The sequence below is a fragment of the Gracilinanus agilis genome, chromosome 3, assembly GCF_016433145.1.
Source record: "Gracilinanus agilis isolate LMUSP501 chromosome 3, AgileGrace, whole genome shotgun sequence".
Taxonomy (NCBI): domain Eukaryota; kingdom Metazoa; phylum Chordata; class Mammalia; order Didelphimorphia; family Didelphidae; genus Gracilinanus; species Gracilinanus agilis.
Window position 1 is genome coordinate 249,577,374 of NC_058132.1, and position 23,408 is coordinate 249,600,781.

General features: G+C 37.0%; 1 protein-coding gene across 1 annotated transcript in view; it reads right to left on the reverse strand.

The window, feature by feature from the left end:
• RAPGEF4 (Rap guanine nucleotide exchange factor 4) overlaps positions 1 to 23,408 on the reverse strand; it is a 280,672-nt gene that overhangs the window by 108,857 nt on the left and 148,407 nt on the right. The window contains exons 6-7 of the mRNA XM_044669788.1: positions 21,921 to 22,042; positions 20,295 to 20,478 (exon numbers count right to left, since the gene is read on the reverse strand). Of these exons, the coding sequence (XP_044525723.1) occupies positions 20,295 to 20,478; positions 21,921 to 22,042 (306 nt within the window). The remainder of the gene's footprint in view (positions 1 to 20,294; positions 20,479 to 21,920; positions 22,043 to 23,408) is intronic.

Consider the following 23,408-nt stretch of genomic DNA (forward strand, 5'->3'; position numbering starts at 1 on the left):
CTGTTATTCTCTCTGTTTCAAATGTCTTAAGGAAACATATTCAGTCAATAGCCTTGTACAAAGTGGCTCAAGATTACGGTTTTCCAAGGCTTAAAAAATCAATGTCTAAAACCTTTTAATAATAAAAGTATCTATTCTATATGTCCTACAATGAAGTGATTTGGTATAATCAGGCCCAAGAAAAAAAATGAGATCCTAAAACTCAGTAAGCAAAAGAAAATGTCCAAATGTGGATGAAAAATGAAAGTTGTGCATAGTAATCAGCTAAAGTTGAAGCAGCTAGATAAAGATTTTTGAACGCCAGAGAGCTTATAAGTTCATCTTGGAAGCTGAACAACTTGCAAGATGCAAAGTTGGAATCTAAAGCATGGTCACTTCCAATCATGAAACTAGGGCATTCACAAAGGGCTACAAAATTGTGCATAATCTTGTACCCAGCAATACCACTACTAAGTCTATATATCCCACAGAGATTTAAAAAAAGGCAAAAGAGCTGTATGTGCAAAAAATATTTAAAGCAGCTCTTTTGGTGGTGTCAAAGAATTAGAAATTGAGGTGATACCCATCAATTGAGGGAATGGCAGAACAAGCTATGGTAGAAAATTGTAATAGAATACTATTTATTGAACTATAAGAAAGGATAAGCCGGATGATTTCAGAAAAAATCCTGGAAAGATTTCCATGAACTGTTACAAAATGAAGTGAACAAAACCAGGAGAACATTGCACACGGTAACAGCAATATTGTAAGGATGATCAACTATGAATGGCTTGGCTTTTCTCAGCAATACAAAGATCCAATTCTGAATGAAATGATGAAAAATGCTTTGCACCTTCAGAGAAAGAACTGATGGAATCTGCTGGTCAAAGCATACTTTTTTTTACTTTATTTTTCTTGTTTGTTTTTTTTTTGTTTTGTTTTTCCCTGTTTTCTTTCACAACATGACTAATATGGAAATAAGTTTTATATGACTGTACACGTATCAGCTTCATCAAATTGCTTGCCTTCCAGTGAAGGGAGAGGGAAGGGGGCATGAGAGAGAATTTGGAACTTAATTGTAAAAAATGGAGGTTAAAATTGTTTTTATATGTAATTGGAAAAAATAAAATATTAGAAAGAAAAAATAGATTAGCACATTCAAAACATCTCCCAGATAACAATGATCTTTTGGGCTACATTATGGAAAATAGTTTAATGCCGTTGGAGAAGTTATGATTTTAAAGTGTGAAGAAGTTTGCTTGTTTTTATGTACAGCTTAACAAAGTTTAGAGACAGGCATGCATGAGAAAGACTTGAGGCAGAGAAAGGAGATCTTGACTTCTTGCCAACTGAAGCACCAATTCAGCTGGACAACAACATTTGCTAAAAGTCGTAGGGACAAGATCTGGCAAAGCATTAAGGGGACTGGCCATTCTCTGCTTAACAATGGAAATCAAACATCCCAACTCTACTTGCTGGTGGTGCCTATTAATTAGTACCCAGGTATTAAAGCCAATCTAGGCAATATTGTTGTTCAGTCATTTCAGTCAGGTCTGACCCTTTTTGACTCCATCTGACATTTTTTTTGGCAAAGATACTGCAGTAGTTTGCCATTTCCTTCTTCAACTCATTTTGCAGATGAGAAAACTGAAGCAAACAGGGTTAAGTGACTTTCCCAGAGCCGTACAACTAATAACTGTCTGAGGCAAGATTTGAACTCAGGAAAATGAGTTTTCCTGACTCTAAGCTACTGGAATTCTATCCATCAAGACACCTACCTATCTCCATTAATGTTATAGGCACCTGAAGAAAAACTAGTCATTGCAAGATCAGTAGCAGTGCATTGAAGACTAACTGTCCCCTGGACCTATGTTGCCATGCCCTCTAGTGTTTAGAAAATGTTCACCCCTCTACTTTTCACTGATCAGATCCAGGTACTTTTCTTGATCTACCTTCCTCCCAAGAGCACCAAGTAATATTTTAAACTGTCTTCCTACCATAATCACTGAACAAAGTTATACTTTAAAAGATAGTTTCTCCTGGCAAACAGCAGCATTAACCCTCTTTCATACTTTATGGAGAACTGAGGGGGCAGGTGCGAAAGGCCTGAGACGCTATGCAGAACACACATTCTGCAAATCAGCACCAGCTCGTTCAAAAGGTAATGAAAGGGTCCCAAGGACTGAAAGCAATTTGGCTTTCAAGAGTAAAGGGAACACTCTGCCCTGAACAGGAGGAGATAACTCCCATGTACCTTCATAAGAGCAACCTACGAGGTTTGGACAAGTGAATCGACTCTCAAGCTACTCTCTGAGTGGCAGCCCATGGATGTAGCTGGTCTTTACTTGTCCTTCTCCAGATGTCACAGGGAGAGATATTAGGCATCCCTGCTTCTTTACAAACCTGCATGGTGCCCCATTGAAGTGGATTTGTCGGATCCTGCTGTGGGAAGGCCTAGTTTCCGCAGGGGATGCATTCTGGCAGCAATGTCTAGTTACAGACAGGATAATAAATGGGGATGGATGGAGAAGCAGTTTATACATTAAAGGCTGGGAGGGCTCAGGTGATATTGGAAGCTCCTGGTAAATACAGCTTTATCAAGGAATTTATCAAGGTCAGAGACACAGATCCTCAGTTGTCTGAACGTGGCTAAAATGTGCGATTTAGCTGGCCCCTAAGTGGCAGAATGGTATTGGCGAATATTTTTCTTTCTTTCCTTAACTAGTGAACTCTGGAGGGGAAAAGGCTGCCTGCCCAGGTCCTTTGGAGCAGCCCTCTGGTATCCTGGTTTCCATGGGTACAGTGGATAGGACATACATTCAAAGGCCAGGGTGGACCCTGCATAAAGGCTACGACTTACACAATGGTCACCCATCAACAAGCCTGACATTTTGAGAATCATGACCTGAAGACTGCCCCTGATGCATTTACCTCTTATTGAATCTCCTGCTTTTCCCTCTTCTAATTTCAGATTTTCTTTTCAGCCCAGAGGAGCAGTTTTTTATTTGCTGTATTTTCCTTTTTTTTTTTTTTAATCTCCTTTGAGAGAAATGTAAGCATGCTAACACACCCTCTTCCCTAGAATCACATTTGCTCTGCCTCACCATTCTAAAGACCCACCATTTGAAGTTTATGATCAGGAATAATCTCGAAAAGCAAAACAGATTCCTTTAAAAGGAATGGAGCATGAAGGAACATTCCAAGGATCTGGTAATCTGAAGCTTTTAAAGGGCCATTTTCCAATCCTTCATGGCTTACCGGTCTGTGAGCCTGTCTTTTTGTCATCTTTACTCAGAAAAGCATGCTTGCTTTTATCGGGGCAATAAGGCATCTCACCTATCATGCTTTGTTCATAAAAGGTTCCTAAATGTTTGCTGAGTTGAATGGAATAGAACAGAATAATGAGCTGAATCCAATGGTTTAGCAGAGCCATATCCTGCTGGGCTATTGGAGAAGCTTATACAACCCTGAACTTGATTCCTTCTTTCCAGACTGGGAAACATAGAATACACAAATTTGTAGTAAATGGTGAAAACTTGATGAGATATATATGTAAAATTATTGTATTGGCACAACCAGGTATCACTATTTGGACTGTGCAGCTCAGCTCTTTTGAGATCTGAGGGTTTATGGATTAGAATTTTCCAATAGGTTGTTTTTTATAATTTTATGTATCTAACAACTTCTTAGTAAAAGTATCCATTCTATACATCCTCCTTTGAAGCTAAAGATTGTGCATAAATTCAAAAAGCAAAACAGATTTACTTATAAAATAACCAGAAAGAATACTAGATGGTGGGGTTGGTGGGGGGCAGAGAGGCAAGGGAAGCAGTAAGTGGCTTGATGGATTAAGAGTCAGGGTTAGAGATAGGAGGTCTTGGGTTCAAATATGACCTCAGATACTTCCTAGCTATGTGACCCTGGGCAAGTCACTTAACCCTCATTGCCAAGTCCTTACTGTTGTTCTGCCTTGGAACCAATACACAGTATTGATTCCAAAATGGAAAGTAAGAATTTAAAAAAAATATACCAGATGGAGACTCAGGAGACCTGGCTTCTAATCTTAGCTCTGCCATTCATTATATGATCTTGGGAAAATAACTTCTTTCTTCTTCAGTTTCCTTATTTATAAATGAAAAGGTTGGTTTCTAGTTCTAGTACTCTGTGTTCCATAATTCTAAAACTAAATATTAGACTGAGAAGAAGAAACAAGGTTCTAGCCAAGACAATGTAATTATCTCCTTAAATGATCCCGGCTGGGTCAACTTAAATACATAGGTATGACATTGTTGGTACAAAAGCAGCTGGGTGGTACAGTGGATAGAGTTCTGGGAGACCCTCTCCTGAGTTCAAATCTGGTACTATTTCAGTTATATCCCAAAAGTTTTGATCTATTGCCTCTATTGTTATTTCCTTTGATGTTTTTAAATTTTTTCTTTAATTTCTTAAAAAGAGTAATTTTCTGTTTTTTTTTTAATCTTGACTTATCAATTCCATAAAGTTAAATTAGTCTCAAATTAATTTTTAATCTTTCCTCCAAGGACCCTTATTGAATGTATGTTAATTGTACTGTGTGCTTAATTTAATTTTGTTTAATTTAATTTTAATTATGTGTTTAAACAAGATGTTTTTAATATTTCTGCCTTTCTTAATTTGCTTGTGAGATTTTTATGCCTTAAAACATGTTAAAAGTTCTATGCATATCTGTAGAAATATATAAAATCCATTCTCATTCAGTAAGAAATTAAGTGTATTTAACTTTTCTAAAGTTCCTTCTAAAGGTACTTAATTTCTATACTTTTGTTAGATTTGTCTAGGTCTGAAAACATTAAAATTTTTTCTCCCATTTTTCTGTATACTATGATTAATTTTTCTTTAAATTCTACATCATTTCATACATATGTATACCTACATATGTAGTTATAAAGTATATTACATATTATGAATAATAGTTTCCCAGCTTATCTCTTCTTATTGTGTCTAAACATTTCCTGGTCTGAAATCATGATTATGTTCTATTTTTCTGAGTTCACCTGAAGCATAAGTCATTTTTCTATATTCCATTATTTTAGCTATGTAAATCTTAAGGCTTCTAAGTGTGTTTCTTGCAATTTTGATTTCTGGTTTCTAATTCATTCTGCTGTCCACTTTCATTTGATGGGTTATTGCTAACATTTGAGAAAAAAAATTTAAGGAAAGTGGTGAGAGCAGAAGATGTATTTCAATGGTTTTGGGGAAAAGTGAGTCCTGAGAAAGTATGGAATTGGAACTTACTAGGTTTTGAAGGTCTTTAGTAAAAGGGAAAAGAGAAATAAGGTAGAAGTTAGAGCAAACAAGAAGGATTTTACAGTACTGGTGAGAACTGAACATCTAAGGCAGATGCAAGGTTCCTCGACAATTTAAAGACTGGTGACTCAGTTAACTACAACATCCAGGCCCATGCTCTTCCTTTTTGTTGACTTTTGGTCATTTTACTGATAATTTTTCTGCACTACCACAAAATTTTAATTAATTTTAATTTTTAATTTACCACCAGGTATCCAGGAAGAAGAATATTTTTTTTTCCTGTGAAGATGGGTAAGAGTCTGAAGAAAGAGGAAGTTAATATTAATGACAACACTGAGTAACACCTTGGAAGATTTTTGGAGGATTCCTCATCCTCATCATCATATTTCATTGTATGTTGTTGGTAATTAAGCCTGTGGTCCTCCTGAATATCTTTTATACAATGAGAAGATTTTTATTTCTACATACTGTGCTTATTATTTGCTTGGATATAGTATATTATAACAATGCATTAAGACTAGAAGTGTGCTATAGTGAGCTGGATTTGGTCAGGAAAATTTAAGTTCAAATCCCAACTCAGACATTTACTAGCTATGTGGAAATGTTATTAAACTTCTTGATCCTTAGTTTCCCTACCTAGATGAAATAACTGTGTCCAAAATATGAGATCCCTATCAATCTTGAATGGTGTCTTGAGTGATGTACTACAAAGCTTTATCTGTATCTCTATCGTGTTCTACATTTTTATTAATGTCATGGAAGAATGTGTTAATGAAATATGCAGAACATTTATATATGACATGATGCTATAAGAAGCAACTAATGCTTTTTTGTTTGTTTCTGGACAGAACTGTGCTCAGAATACCCACTGGGGACAATGAGAAATGATATTTCGTGTATGAGGAACTATAAGAAGGCCAGTTTGACTGTTTTAGAAAGGTAAGTTTAGGTTAACTTAGATGCTAGGTAGAAGAGGATACTTTTGATTCCGGAAGTAACAAGAGAGGTGCTAGACTTTACTTAGAATGAGGAGGATGTGGTCAGACCTGGAAGATGAGGAACTTCCTCTTTCATTATAGATTTTCACCTTCTCTAGCATTTAGTGGTAGAATAAGGATTCTTAACCTGGGGTCCATGGACCCTGAGCAGGTCCATGGATAGATTTCAAGGAGTCTGTAATTTAGATGGGAAAAAATTCTTTATTTCAATACAATTAGCTTCCTTGAAAATTCTATGTATTTTATTTTATACATTTAAAAACATTGTTATGAGAAGGGGTCTATCTACTTTATGAGTTTGTCAAAGGGGTCTATGACACATGCAAAAAGAAACTCTGTCTTAGAGAGCTATCTGGAGGACAATGAGTGGTTAAGTGACTTGTTCACAAAGTCAGCATGTAAACCACAAAGTTGAGGCTTGAACATGTCTTCTTGATTCTGAAACCAGTTCTCCTTATCTAGGTAGCTAGGTGGTATAATGGGATAGGCTGTTAGGCCTGTACTGTGGAAAACTCAAGGCCAAATCTGGTCTCAGACACTTGCGATCTGTTTGAACCAAAGCAAGTTGCTTAGCCTCAGTTTCCTCATCTACAAAATAGGAATAATAACATCACAAACATACTTGGATTGCTTTTAAGATAAAACAAGATAATATTTATAAAATGCCTTGCAAACCTATAAATGCTAACTATTGTTATTGTTTTTGTTTAGCATTCTAGACTGCTTCTCTGACAGCTAGTACTGTTAATGATGGGCACAGAATTCAAAAAGATCTTGACAGGCTATAATTTGGGGCTAAATTTAATAAAATAATATTAAGTATGGATACATGTAAAGTCCAACATGAATTTTAAAAATCCATCATGTAATGACATAGTATGGGAGACATGAATTAACAGCACTTCATCTTGAAAAACTTGGGATTTTGATTTACTTCAATCTCTTTATAAATCAACAATATGATTTTAGCAGCCAAAAAAGCTAATTCCACTATAGGTTTCACTAATAGAAGTGTCATGGCCAGAACAAAGCAAGTAATAGTCCTAGTATACTCAGCACTAGTGATTCCATATTTGGCACCATTGAATTCTCTTTTGAGAAAGAACTAGAAGAGGGCTACCAACTACCAGAATGGAGCAGGGATTCAAAATTAGATTTTATGTGTGTGTAATTCTTCACATTATTTTCTTCCTAAATTATTCTTTAGTGTAAGCAATATGTGTCTTGTTTTACAATATAACAAACAGTAAAATATATATAACATGTAAATATATATATGTAAATATAAATATATATAACAGTAAAATATATGTACAAGTTCTCTCATATTACCTGCCCTCAGAGAGGGAAGAAGGAGGGGAAAAGGATGAGACATATATTTTTGGACATAACTATTGTGAGAATTTGTTTCTCTTGAGTAAGTATACTTATAATTCATTACATATTTATGGCAAATCATATGTATTATATTATTCTTATGTTACATATTACATTATATATATTTATATATATATATATATATACATATGAAAGACAAAAATGAACAACTCAAAAAAAGCCCCTAAATCATATGAGAGATGGCTGTAGAAGCTGAGATTGCCAGTCAGGAAGAAAAAAGATATAGGTTGAGGGGAAAGGATGGTGACAGCTGTCTTCAAAATATGAAGGACTCTCAATTTGAAGAACTTGATGTATGCTATATTTTTCAAATAAGTAGAATGTAAAGGGTGCTAGTTTTTGGTTTAATACAATAAACAATGAATCCTTTGTTATTTGTTGGTGGTCAATGAGCAGAGGCTGAATGATTGGGCAGGTCTGATACAGAATTCATTCTTTGGATAAAAGATGGGCTAAATGACAAATATAGATCAATAGATTAGACAGATGGATGGATGGACAGATGGACAGATGAACAGATAGATAGAGACATTTTAAATTCACTGATTCTCTGCTAGTGTACTCTAGTCAGCTATTAAAGGCAGGATTAGGCTCTGTATTTCCACTGGACCAGCCATTTAAAATCTTTAGGCATCTTTGTTAATTACAAAATGTATTTTAATTCACCAATGATAATTTATACTCCATATCACTTTCAGAATGGAAAAGGGGTATAACTGTTGCAAAATCAAAGGTAAAACACAGGATATTACAACTTCTGATAATCACTTTGCTAGGCTCTATTCTCCTACTTCTATTGAGTGCTTATCCCCCTTGACACTCAGGATGGTCTCCGATTTAATAAAAGAGGTGGGACATAAAGTTCTTAATGTTAGAAGTATAATATTGAAGCTGACTTTAGACACTCTAGCTATGTGAACTTATGCAAGTCAACCAGTCAAAAACATTTATTGAGTGCCTACTATGTGCCAACCACTGTGCTGATGTCATTTCAATTCTTTGCACTGTAGTTTCTTTACAAAATGGAAATAATACTTAATAATGATAATTATAAGAGGTAGCTAAGTGGCAGAGTAAATAAAGACATTGGACTTCAAGTCAAGTCGACTTGAGTTGAAATCCAGCCCTCAGACAATTACTAGCTTTGTGACTCTGGCCAGGTCATTTAAGTTCTAATTAACCTCAGTTTCCCAATCTACAAAATGGGGACAATAATAGTTACCAACTTCCTAGGATTATTGTGAGGATCAAATGGGATAACATTTGTAAAGTGCTCGATAAAATTTAAAGAGTTATATGTTAGCAATGTTAATTAGATTACTTATTTCACAGAGTTGTAAGGAAAGTATTATATAAACCGTAAAGCTCAACACAGATATAAATTATAATTTAACTCAATATTAATGTAATTAACTCTAAATATAACTCTTAATTACTAATAATAACAGAGAGGCAGTTTGACAAAGTTGATCAATGTCCAGAATTAGGAAGATCTGGTTCTGCTTCTGTGGCCCTATGCAAATCATTTGTCAGTCAATGACAAAGGGTGGAACAATGTGCCTCATAATAGACTTTTAGGACTGATCTGAATTATGAACATTTTTTTCATCACTTTCTTAAGTCTAGAAAATCAACAAAACAATAAAGCAAGCTCCTATTGGTAGCTTTTGTGGATTTCTTGAGGTGTGAATGTTCATCTTGAAAATTTAACAATTGGTTTTCTGGAGCCCCCAGCATACCTCTGCTTTCCAGCCTTCAAATGAGGTCTCATTCTCAAGACCACCCTGCCAAATGAGGTACTGGAAATGAAATACTTAACTGATAGAAAATGTGCTCTTGATGTGAGGTCACTGATCTTGATCTATCTATGGTTAACTAACCTCAACCAATAGCTATATGTAATAGTAATTCATCAAATGAATAAACTCAAAACCTCTGGCTTTAGGTCAAAGATGCCAAAAAATTCACAACTAAGCATAATTTTGTTCTTCTATCATGTTATCTTACTTTCCTCTCCCTTGTTTGGAACAATGCTTCCCTTGGCCTATTTCTTAACTCGGCATTTTTTTAGAATTATAGAATCTTAGCCCTAGAGTAGACAGAGTTCCTACACCTCAGTGCTACTAAGTGGGAGTAACTTAACTACTGCACTAGGAGAAGAGTTTAGCTTCCTTGGTCTTTTTAAGGATGCCTTGTGCAATTAACCAGTGATCGTTGATTAAGAACTTCTTATGTGCTACGCACTATGTGAGGTCATGATGATACAAATATAAAAATGAAAAGGTCACTGCCCAAAAAAGATTACATTTTATAGGGATAGAAATGTACATTCAGAGGCTTATCAAAAAATATCTACAATTGGGGCTCTCTGGGAACATCAAAAAAAGTCTTGGGGAAAAGGGTCGTGCTTGAGCTGAATCTTAAAGTCTTAAAGACAGTAGGGATTCTAAGATGGGAAGTAAGGAAGAAACAGAGGTATGTGTCATTCCAAGAATGTGAGGCAGACACTAGAATGGAAACACAATGAGAAATAGCGTATCATCAATGAGGAACAGCTAAAAAGTCTTGTTTGACTGAAACAAAGAATATATGAAGGGGAGGAATATATTAAAAAGACTAGAATGATAAGTTGAACCCAGATGTGAAGGTCTTTAAATTCCAAAGAGAGGAGATTACATTTGATTCTAGAAGACAGAGGTGCTGGAAGTTCGTTCCCAAGAAGGGTAGTGATAAATGTCAGACCTAGAAGTTAGTTTTGTACAAGATGACACCATGGTTACAAACTTCAGTGACTACAAAGATGGTGGTACTCTCAACATCAATAGGGAAATTTGGAAGAGATATGTGAAAATAAAGGGTAAGTGATTAATTGTTCCCACAGGAGAACATATTTTTGAGGAAGAATAATGAGTTCCATTTTTAACATATCAAATTTAAGATGTTTCCAGAATGTCTAATTCAAAATGTCTAATAGGTAAGTGGTAACGTGGAACTGGAACTCAGGATATATAGATCAGGGAGTCATCAACAGAGAGATGATTATTAACTCCATGGCAGCTGATGAGCTTAGCAAGTGAGAAGAAAGGGAAGCCTAGGGCAGAGCCTTCTGGGGTATACCTATGGTTACAGGATGTGATATGGTTTTTAAGCCAAGCAAAGAGATTGAGAAGGAGCAGTCAGATAGGAAGAGAATCAGGAAAGAGTAGTATCACAAAAATCACATGAATAGAGACTATCCAGGAGGAGGGGCTAATTGATAGAGAGTGTCAAGTTTTATAGAGAAATCAAGAGGTTGAGAAGTAAGAAAAGGCTCCTGGATTTAGCAACTGAAGAGGTCACTGGTAACCTTGGAAAGGGCAATTTCAGTTATGTGATGAGGTCAGCAGACAGTGTTTTCTTTGTTTCCTTCTTAAAGCATCCTTGTTCCAGCTGGTCTCCTACTTATGACTCTGAATATACTGTCACCCCATATATTCATTTATTCCCACTCCACCCATGTCTTTTGCCCAACGTGATAAAAAAAACAACAACTAAATAAATTTCTTGAAAAAAGAGACTTGTTTTCATCAATTTTGCATAAGGTAACCTCCCATAGTCTATAAATAATGGAAAATAAAAACTATAAAATCCAAGAGTCCATTTTTAAGATGATTCCTGTCATGATCAAACTGTCACTGTTCTCCAGAATTTGCCCTCAAAAACCCTCCAGGTCTGCACCTGCAAAGTGGGGCATTGTGAACCACTCTGTCTGCCATGGCACAAAAAGCTACTTTCACATTCAAAATGTATGTTTTTTTTTTCTAATACCAATAGCAACAAGAGCATGCCAAAAAAAATCCCCTGAAGCTCTATTCTGTTTTTTAAACTATAGGACATTCTTTCATAGTTTGACAGATAAAATGCTGCAGTTAATGTAATAAACAGAGAATTTTTCTAAGTAGCCTGTCAAAACAAGTGACACTTTTTTTTGCTAGCGAGTCTCAGATTCAGAACAATAGGAAGTACCTTTCAAAGCAACATCTTCATTATACAATCAAATTCTCAAAGTAATCTTCTCATCAAAGAATATTGTGTTATTTCTTTCCTAGTAATTATCAGAGTTCTGCAACCTCTCTGGCAGTGGTGACTATTATAAAATGCAGCTGTGCCGCATTGAAAAATTGGAGGGTCCTGCCCAGGTCATAAAGTCAATGCATCTGCTGTCTTGTCATGTCCTCAGTGGCTAGACAACACAATGGTGGGTCCTACCAAGACCTTTGAGGAGGTCCTATGTTTTCAGGGTCAACAGTGAAACAGTGTGGCTTACCCAGGGAAAATGATGATAAGTGTATTGATGCTTCTAGCTGAATTTGACCAGTTTTCATTCCCTTTAAAGGAAACAAATTAGGAAGTCCCAATTCTTTCTAGTAACCAAAAGGTTTTTTTTAATGATAATTTTGTTTGATTTAAAACCCAGTCTCACTACATATGAACAAGTATCTGAATATGTAGGTTGCATTCATAGGTGCTTAATAGATGTAACTTTGTAGTTCTCTTTATTGATCACTTTCAGCTTCCTTGGGGCCATCATTCTGATAAATTCAAAACTATTGAATCTAAGTTATAACTGCCAGCACAATTCTATTGTTTTCAATGTTGTATATGGAATGCAGACACATATTATATGCTTAGAACCTTAGAATATTGGTGAAATCTAGATTTGACTGGTAATTATCAAAGTGGAGTCCAAGCTTCTGAGTGCAATTATCATTGAAGAGCTTGTAGGAAGTCATGAGTAATAAGACTAGGAGTTACATGAAAAAATGAACACTAATCAGTATATTCTGTCAGGTTACATTTGATTCATCAAAAGATTTTTGGTTACAATGATTGAACAACAGATTGGTACCACTCAATGGCCAATTCTATCTAGTAGTCTATCTTTTTTCATGAGGTTAGGAATGTGTCATTAAATTCTTCTATGGATCAATGTGTTTATTTAAAGATACTAATACTTCTGTGCCATACTGAGGTGGTGAGGTAACTGTTACTATTAATGCTATGCTGGTAGAGCACAAACTTCAGCAAGTCTTACCAAGGAGTTAAAAGCTTCAAGGATGGGTCTAGCATTGTGGTTTTTTGGCTAAGGACTAACCTCAAAGATGTTAACTTCGGAGAGTTAAGAGGAAGATGAATGACACGGTGAATGAGTTAACTGGACTCAGAAGATGGAGTTTTAACTCTGCCTGTGTGATCTCAGGGGCTTCCCTTTACCTCTACTGGCCTAAGTTTACTTCTCTGAAGCTGGGGTTGGTTTCAGTGATCTTTAAGGTTCCTTTCAGTTCCAGCATTCTGTGACATGCGATTCTAAGTATTGTGCTCCTATCATTACACCAGACTATCCATGGTGGGGTTTTCCTTTTTGTTGCTGTTGTAGTCCAGTCTTTTCAGTCATGTCCATCTCTTCTTGACTTCATTTGGGTTTTGGGGGGCAGATATTGGAGTGGTTTGCCATTTCCTTCTCTAGCTCATTTTATGGATGAGGAAACTGAGGCAAATGGGATTAAGTCACTTGATCAAGGTCACATATCTAGGAAGTATCTGAGGCTGGATTTGAACTCCAGAAGATATATCTCCTTAAGTCTGGACCTGGCACTCTTTCCACTGTACCACTTAGTTATTATAGATTAATAGATAGATAGAGGCAGACAGATAGCTAGCTAGATAGCTAGATAGCTAGATAGCCAGATAGATATATCATGTAGGCATGTAATATATATATATATAATTTATATAATGTATAAAATGTATATAATTTATATAAATATAATTTTAATGTAATATATGCATAGATACACAGAAGTCAGTGGAATTGAAATAGTTGAAAAAGGCTTTAAGGCAAAGGTAGCATTTTTATTGGACCTTTAAAGATAAATAGTTTGACACTGGAAGGAGGAAAGCTTTCCAGGCAAATAGTACATCATAAGTAAATGATATGATGATGGGAATCAATATTTTGTATGACAGAAAGAAGTTACTCTGAGGCTCATCCTTCCTAAAGAATCAGAGTTTGGGAACCTTTAGCATCTTGGAAACCCCATGACTGTTTTGTTGCTTACATTAGGCATGCCTTTACCTGACACTGGACAAAGGAAATAAAAACATTAAAAGTCAGACCCTCTAATTTAGCTTCTAAGAAAGAATAGTTGGGCAAGAGGTGAGAAAATAGGATAGAATGGAATTTGGGGATTATATTTGGATTTAAAATTCTCCTTCACTAAGGAAAGTGAAGGGGTAGCTAGATAATGAAATTGATAGAGTATTGAGCCTAGAGACAGGAAGATTCATCCTAGTTCAGATCTGGTCTAAGATACTTGCTAGTTTTGTGACCCTGGGCAAATCACTTAACTCTGTCTCAGTTCCTCATCTATAAAGTGAGATGGAGGAGGAAATGGAAAGCCACTTTGCCAAGAAAACTCCTTAATGGGGTCACAAAAAATTAGACGGTTCTGAACAAGGAGAGTGAAGGTTCTGCTTCTGTCTCACTGGGGATGTGGAGGTATCCTTGGAGTCTCAAAACGCCAGTAGAGTGTAAGAGATCTGGCAGCTATCAGTCAGGAAAGCCAGAATATGCTTGATGTATCACCAGTTCCTTTCTTCTAGGGTAGACTGTGCTGAGAGGCTGAAGCAAACTTCTAGCCCTAGGAAACATTTCCCCTTTTCTATGGCGACCTAATCTTTGTCTACAATAAGCCAGGATCTTTGGCGTGACCCCCTTCTCCTTTCCCGGGGCAGGCAACCTACTAATTTTTAACCTCATCTTTCTGCCCAATTCCCACACTTGGGTAAGAGTTGGAACACTGAGGAAAAGTCAAAGCTTTCAAGAAGAGAAAAGTGTACAGGGATACAGAAAGGCACAGAAGGGAGAGGGAAACTCTTCCCAGGCTACTTGTGGTCTCTTGGCTGTCCCCTCTCCCTGGGTAACATGTTGTGCTATCAATAGCAGCAAAGGGTCTCTTGCTGTCTGAACTTAGGAACTAGATCTCTAGACCAGACATGAGTCTTCTTTTCCACCCCTCAGCTGGCTTAGAGCTTTATGCCAGTTGAGCTTTGCCCAAGTAACCTGGGGAGACAGGTGTGTGCTCTCAATTCTTCTCAATTTCATCCCTGGTTCTACATGACCACAACTCCACTAAGTCCTGGTTCTACTGCACCACTTCTTAAGTCCCAAAGTCTTGCCTTCTTCCCATAGAGGAACACAGTTTCTTGTCATCAGCCCTTTCAGTTTTCCTACCCTCAGGTAAATTTTTCACTATTGAGTAATTTCTCATGCCAGAACAAAGCGTCAATGGCCCCACCCTGGTTTATGGCTTCTAAGGACATTCTACTTTGATGCCTCATTCTGATCGGAAGGTAACATTGGAATACAAACATATCTTTGTGTATTTGTAGTATATATCTTGCTTTCATATCCCTACTTACATTTTGGCTTTGACATTAGTCTGGGAGCTCTTTGAAAGCAAAGCCTATTTTTTGCCTTTCTTTGTATTTCAGGACTTAGCACAGTGTCTGGGACGGAGCATTGTTAGCTTGACTTGAATGCAATAGAATACAAGCCCTGGAAAGTCCAACCAGCTCAGCAGTAGTTTCATATGAGGACCAACCTATGTCTGGAGAAGCTCATCACCAGAAAACTGGGATTGAATTTAGGAGCAAGGGGAGCAGGGCAACTCATGAAACCAACTACTAAGGTGTCATCTGCATCCTACACTAAAACAAAATCATAGTGCTTTGGATCATGGCAAAGTTTTCCAAACTCTAGCTTGGTTAAGTGACTGGGAAGATCTTTATGAAGAAAATAAAGAGTTGAGTTGAAATGATAGCAATATGATGGAAGGAAGAAAGTAAAGGGTCCCAGAAATGTAAGGCGCCCTGAAGATGCAATGAAAAAGAGTTGGAAGAAGGTTGAAGAAAGAAAGGATGAACTTACTACAAGAGAAGGCTTTTTTTTTTTTTAGTTATGTGGTAGCAACAAGCAAAAGAAGGCACTTTGGAGGTCATGAGGATATATATATATATATATATATATATATATAAATTTAGAGCAGAGGTATCAAACTTGAAATCCACAGGTTCAAGCAGCCTGTAAAACTCTCCAATCTGGAATCAGATTAAAATGTAATTGATAAATGTTTTTTAAAAAAGAATAAAAATATAATACAACATAAATAATGTTGATTTGTGGTTTTCCAAGTCAATGCACCTTTGGGTACCTGCTTCTATTTGAATTTTGACATCACTGATTTAGAGAAAGACATGGAGTTTATGGAAAGTTCTGACAAGAAACAAAATGTGATAAATACATGCATGCGCACACATATATATTCACACAATTTATACATATATAAACACATTTATATATGTGTCCATATAACTAAAAAATGCCTTCTGCTATAGTAAATTCATCTTCTCTTTCTTCATCCCTCTTCCAACTCTTTGTCTTTGTGTATGTATTTATGAAAGGGATGGGATATGTGCTGCACTCAATGTAGGGAATTCCTAACGAGGAAATGGAAATCAACTCTACTAAGTAGAGATTTACTTCATTACTTGCCTGAAGTCACATAAACCTGTATGTGTCAGAGAGAGAGCTTGAAACCAGGTAGTTCTGCTTCTAAGATCAGTTCTTCATCCACTATGCCAAGGCTTCGTTTTTGGTAAGTAGTCATTTTGGTAGTTGTGGGTATGATTAATTGGAAAGACGGAAATGAGAAATCTCATAAAGACAACATTATGAAAGTTGGTCTGAGGGATGGATCATTTTTGGATTGAGGCCAGGGAATATATAAAGAATACAGTTCAGTAGCCTTGTCTGGGACACACCAATAAATAATTTTAGGCCAGACTAGTGATTCAGTGACAAGTTTTACATCTGGTTGGCGTTGGTTTTAGGGTGGAGAGATGATTTCACTTCTAGCAGGAAAACATCTGCCTGTATGTGGATAGCTTCAGAACAATTTGCCAAATCATCCCTAAGTAGAACACAGCTTAATTAAATTCAACAAGAATTTATTGAGTGCCTACTTTGTGCAAAGTACTGAGGATAGAAAGGTGAAAAGAAAAATTATACCTCCCTACCCTTAAGAAACATGTATACAAATAACTGTAATGAAGAATTAGAAAATGATTAAGTAATTAGGAGATGTCAAACAGAGGCACCTGAAAGATTCAAAGAGGGAGGATCACTTCTAGCTGGAAGGATCAAGGAAGGCATCATAGAAAGTCTTCTATTTCTACCAATCTCAGCATTTCTCTCACAGAGTTTAATCCATCCTGCATTCAATTATCAAAGTAAACTTTCTGAAGCTCAGATCTGACCATGTATGTCACCATCCTACTCAGTAAATCCCAATGTCTTCCTATTGTTTACAGGATCAAATATATAATCCTGTGGTTTTCAAAACCCTTTATAATCTGCCCCATCTCTTGCCTTTCCAGTCTCCTTATACCTTATTCTCTGCCCCAAATTCCACCTATCCTGTGATCCAGTGACACTGACCTCCTTGATGCTTCTCAAGCAAGACACTATCTTCTCACTCCTGGCATTTCTCTTTCTTTTCTTTACCTTTACCTTAAGTCTTAGCACCAGTTCTAAGCCAGAAGAGTGGTAAGTGCTAGGCAAATGGGATTAAATGACTTGCCCAGGGTCACACAACTAGGAAGTGTCTGAGACCAGATCTGAAACCAGGTCCTTCAGACTCCAGGTTTGGTGCTCTATCTACTATGCTACCCAACTGTCCTACTCTAGGTATTTTCTCCAGCTGCCCCTCACATCTGGAAAGCTCTCCCACCTCACTTCTACTTTCTGACTTCCTGGCTTCAAGTCCCAACCAAAATCCCACTTTCCCTAAAAAGCCTTTTCTGATTGTCTCTCTCTCTTTTTTTTTAAACCCTTGTACTTCGGTGTATTGTCTCATAGGTGGAAGATTGGTAAGGGTGGGCAATGGGGGTCAAGAGACTTGCCCAGGGTCACACAGCTGGGAAGTGGCTGAGGCCGGGTTTGAACCTAGGACCTCCTGTCTCTAGGCCTGACTCTCACTCCACTGAGCTACCCAGCTGCCCCCTGATTGTCTCTTAATTGTAGTACCTTCCTTCAGTTGGTTATTTCCAATTTATTCTGTATATAGTTTGTACCTGTTTGTGGGTTGTCTCCCCAACTAGCCTATGAGGTTCCTGAAAGCAGGCACTGTTTTGATCCTCAGCATCTAGCACAAAGTATGAGCTACTTGTTCATGACCTGTGTTAGAGCCTTCCAAACTCATTTTGATCTGATCAACTACAGTCAGACACACTGTGTATTGGACCCAACAGAGTGATATCATTTTGGTCCTCTTCCAGTATGAAAGAAAACAACCAACCAAGATGCTTAATAAATGTTTTATGACTTGACTAATTAATAAAAGTGTAATGATATAGTGGAATGAGTAGAGACTTGGAATCAGCCAGTGTGGATTTAAATCTCATCAGTCTCATTTACATGATTTTAGAGCTGTTAAGGATCTTTTTTTTTTTTTTTTTTTTTTTTTAAACCTTACCTTCCATCTTAGAATTAATACTGCGCATTGATTCCAAGTCAGGGTCACATAGCTAGGAAGTGTCTGAGGTCAGATTTGAATCCATGACCTTCTGTTTCTAGGCTTGACTCTCTATCCATTGACCCACCTAGCTGCCCATCTGCTGGACACCTTTAAAACAAGCTAATCCAAATCTTTCATTTTCCAGATGAAGTCCAGGCAGGCTAAGTGACTTACCCCAGTTTACACAGGCATTCCTTATAACAGTAGTAGAGTCCAGACTGGAATACAGATCTTTTGTCTCCAAATCCAGTGCTCTTTCTATAATAAAACATTGGCTCCCTACTTTTTAACCCTATGGAAGCAAGGCAAGTCACTTGATATCTTTGGGCCTCAGCTTCCTCACTTATAAAATGAGATCTATAGTATTCATTCAAATTGCTTCATAGGATGGTTGTAAAAAAAAGGTTGTTTTTAAATTTAAATTTTCATTTATTCTGAATTCAGCAAACACCTCCCCCAAAAGAACATTTCCATATAAAAAATTAGAGGAAAAGAGAATTATATGTAAATTTGTATTACACAGAGCTTGTCATATATATATAAATATGTATATATATTTATGTTAATTTCAGAGTTGTCCTGTTTGTCTGTGTTTCTTGTTGAAGTATCTTCAATTCTCTTCTGTGCACACTCTTTTTTTAAACCAACCCTTACTTTCAGTCCATACTAAGTATTGGTTCCAAGACAGAAGAGCATTAAATGCTAAGTAAAGAGGATTAAGTGACTTTCCCAGGGTTACAAAGCAAGGAAGAATCTCAAACAAGAATTGAGCCCAGAACCTCCTCTCTCTGGGTCTGGCTTTCCATCCACTGAGCCACCCATCTACACCCTTGGGCATACTTTTAAAATGCTTCAATATCTCTTTTTTTTTTCCTTTCTTTTCTTTTTCTTTTTTTTTGTTGACAACTGTATTGCTGATTCCACTTTCCCTCCCTAATTCCATACCTTCATAAAAAGAAAACTAAAATCTTTACAATACATAAGCATAGTCAAATAAAACAAATCCACACATGGGCTATGTCCAAAAATGCCTCTCTCATGTTGCCACTTGAATCCATCACCCCTCTCTCAGGAGGCAGGCAGCATGCAAGAATGTGTTTTGTTAAAATGGTAAAGAGTTATATAATTAAATAAATAAATAAATTTGTTTTTTAAAAAAGAGTTATATAAAAGGGAGCTATTACTAGGATGGGGGTTTTCAACTTTAAAAAATTTCCAAATGAATTGAAAGGATGAATTAATCTTAGGTTAATTTAATCCAGTCAGTCTGACCAAAAATGCATAATGGAAAGAGTTTAGTCTCAGAACTCTGTGTTCAAGTCCTACCACTGATCTAAATGGATTCCATGACTCTGGGCAAGTCTCTTAACCCCTCAATGCCCCCTGTTAAATTTCTATGACTTTAAATTACAGAATGGTTGCCCGATCTTCCGGATTGGAAGTGAACGTCCTTACACTAATGAAATCACAGGACTTTAACAAACGGGGACCAAACCCTACTAGACAGCTAATGAAGATTAGGTTGGGTTGTCTGGAATGGATAGCAGGAGCACTGAATGGAACTGTGACAGAGTTAAATAGAACAGAGAAGAAATAAGTTGTGGTTATGCCCTTTTGGGTGACTTTAGGCAGATGACAAATTGTATTCTGATTTAGCTCTGTCTGGTAGCATTAGTGAGGAAAGGATTGATTAGAACTTGGCATTGGGACAATCGCAAGCAGCCCACAGTCACACTAGACCAAGAATGGTCAAAGGTAAAGGGTCCCAGAGTACACTAGCTAGTGAGAATCTCTGTATTTTCAGCTAAGTCAGAAGTGAACTGAAGGTGCCTGATTTAGGAAAAGCCAATTAGTGTGTTACAAATCCCATGAATGTGCCTTTGTTCTGTGAGGGAGGGCAGGGCTTCTGGAATAAACATTCCCTCCCACTCTGTAAACTGCACTCCAGTGAGGCCCCCACCCCAAGGCTGCTTCAATAACAATTCAAAAATGAGTCAATTCTAGTTTTCTCACTCACGGTTTCCGGAGGATCATCCTCATATGTGCATCAGGTCCCATCTGTGACAGGAGCAGCATGGTGTCCTGCAGCTCCTCATCGCATTCCTTCTTTTCTTCCTCTGTTGGCAAAGGGGCATCCTCATGCTCGTCATCCAGAAATCGATAAAACAAATATTTATCTTGGAAATGGTGTTCCTGGTCCACTAAGGGCAACATGGAAGAACAGAATATCTCCCGTTACACACCTGACTCACAGACCCTGCCTGCTCTCTGTAGGGACACACTGGGTGGCTGTTGCAATTCAGTAAAAACAAATGAAACTTCCCAAGCAAGCTGAACCAAATGGCAGCTAAATGATGAGGCCGATACACCCTTCTCATGTCTGCCTTGCCCAGTGTTTTGCAGCTGGAATGCATTACCCCTATTTGCAGTCATGAAGACCATCTACATCCTATCCTGACACACCTCTCTCAAGGGATTTCCCTAAAATTCCCTTCAGGAACACTTGCCAGATTCTGTAAAGCAAAAGAATGACTGGTAGTTAAGCCCTGATGATGCTAATCCATTTGTCCAGTAAGAAGTGACTCCCCTTCAGATATCTAAAAGGTAGCAAAAGGCATACTTGTGCCATGGCTCAGTTTATTTCAATGGCACTAAACTATGATCTCTAATTTTTTAAGTACTTACTCCCACTAGAGTAGAGTAATTTCTGTTTCTAATGTATTTTATGTTTGTATAAATATTTTTTCAATAAAAATTACAAAGTAGGTCATACTCCTTAGAAGGTCCCTATGGAGGAAATCTTTTAGTTCAAGTTCTGGGAAAAGAGGGAGAAAAAAATTCCTTCTGCTTTGAAGACCAACAAAAGATTTGGATCTTGGTTAGACCAAGAGTGAGAGTAAGTCCAGGAAGCCTTCACCACCTGCATGCTAAGCATATTTCAGACCCTGTCTGATGGTGCCCCAACACAATCAGACAATAGAGATTACTTTTACAAATCATCCCTAGTCCCTTTGGTGTTGCTGAGTGGAAACACTCAATTTTATCAGTTTATCAAAAAGTTCTGAGCACAAATGTCACATTAACTCACAGCAATACAATCCCCTAGTCATCCTTGACAATGGGTCACACAGGCTTAGGAGCATGTGTTTCTTTGACAAAAAGTTTATGATTTTCAGTGAAGTCTTTTAGTAGGTCCACAAATAGACCTTCATACATAATGCCTCATTTAAAAAAAAGGCAGTTTTAAAATTCTTTACCTCCTTCCATGTCATTGGCCCAGCATCACATTTCATGCTCCTCATTCTCCATCAGGATGGCTATATAATGCTAACAATATAATCATACTATCAATGAACCATGAATACAAACTAATAAACATAACTGGAACTGATGCCCTTGAGTTACAATTTCATTTTCCCTTCACTTATTCTCCTGAGTTAGGAAAGAATAATAATGGAACTCAGCAATGAGTATCATCCAGTGGCTGAACTTATATTCCCAAAAGAAGATGTTGGTTCTGCTGGTTCCCTAATGGGATCATAATTCTTTTTTCTTTTCTTTTCCATTTGGGAAATCTGTATAAACTCTGATAGGCAATCCAGGATATGCTGTGGATTTTCCAGTAACTCAGGCTTAATCTTACCATGATTGAGAACACCTTCTTCTAATAGAACTTGCCACATGCCCACAGCCTGAGCCCGGGAATGAACACATGGAGTTTGTTGTATCATCCAGTCAACCAGTTCAGTTCCCACACAGCATTGCCTAAAGAGAGGAAATTCAATCCGCCAATTAAATTCCATTCTGCAAAAAGTTATTAAGCAACTATTGTGTACAAGGGAAGAAGAGGTATCATGGTATGGTGGATATAAAATTGGTCTCAGAATTAAGAAGATCTGAGTTCAAAGTTAGCCACTCACCCATACTGTCTTTTTGACTAAGGCAAGATTCAAATACCATAAGTTATAAAACAGTTGCTGACCTGCATTAATGACTAGTTCAGAAAAGCTCAATTAATAGCAGTTAAATAACAGGTCTAAACTCCCTCATTGCCTCACCCCCAATATACCTGGCATTAAGTTAAGGATTAGGGATAGAAAGAGAAAAGCATAATAATTCCTGTGCTCAATTTTATCTTCTACTAGAAGAAAACAGCATACACAGATGAACCAACATTAAGTATGTAGGAGTATGTATACATACATACACACAAAAATATAAACATACACATGTTTACAGTGTATACATACATCTATTTTAAGTAAGTGTGCATATATATGGGTGGGTGTTTATATATGTTGTTGCTGTTCAATTGTTTCCAATATTTCATGACCTCATTTAGGGTTTTCTTGGCAAAGATACTGGAGTGGTTTGCCATTTCCTTCTCCACTTAATTTTACAGATTAGGAAACAGAGGTAAAGATCACACTGCTAGGAAATATCTGGGGCCAGATTTGAACTCAGGAAAAAGAGTCTACCTGACTCCAGACTCAGCTCTCTATCTATTGAGCTAGCTAGCAGCATCATATTATGTGTGTATGTGTGTATTTTTATATATGTATCTTTGTATGTGTGTATTAATGTAAAATATGATATGCACACATGTGTATTTAGAGCATCTATATATAATAGCTTGTGGGTATATATTTCTATGTATATATATGTATCCATGTGTATAAGTAAATATATGTACATATATACACTTCATCTCAAGAGTAGTAGAATAGTTTTAAGGTTTAAAAACTTCAATAATATTTAAAAATCATTTAATAATATGTTTTAAAGACTTAAAACTTCATTAAGACATATGGGACACCCAGCAAATATATACAAAATAATGAGAGGTAGAGAGGAATAACATTAGGTAGGGGGGTAGGGGTAGAGATTAAGAAAGGCTTTATGTAGGAAATGATATTTGATTTGAGCCTTGGAGGGAGGAAAGGATCCCAAGAGGCAGAGCAAAGAAGGTAGATCCCATTAGATTTTGAGTGAGTTCCTTGAGGGCATTGACTCCCTCTCTCTTTTCTCTCTGTCTCTCTCTGTCTCTCTCTGACTCTCTGTCTCTCTCTCTCTCTCTCTCTCTCTCTCTCTCTCTCTCTGTCTGTCTCTCTCTCTCTCTCTCTCTCTGTCT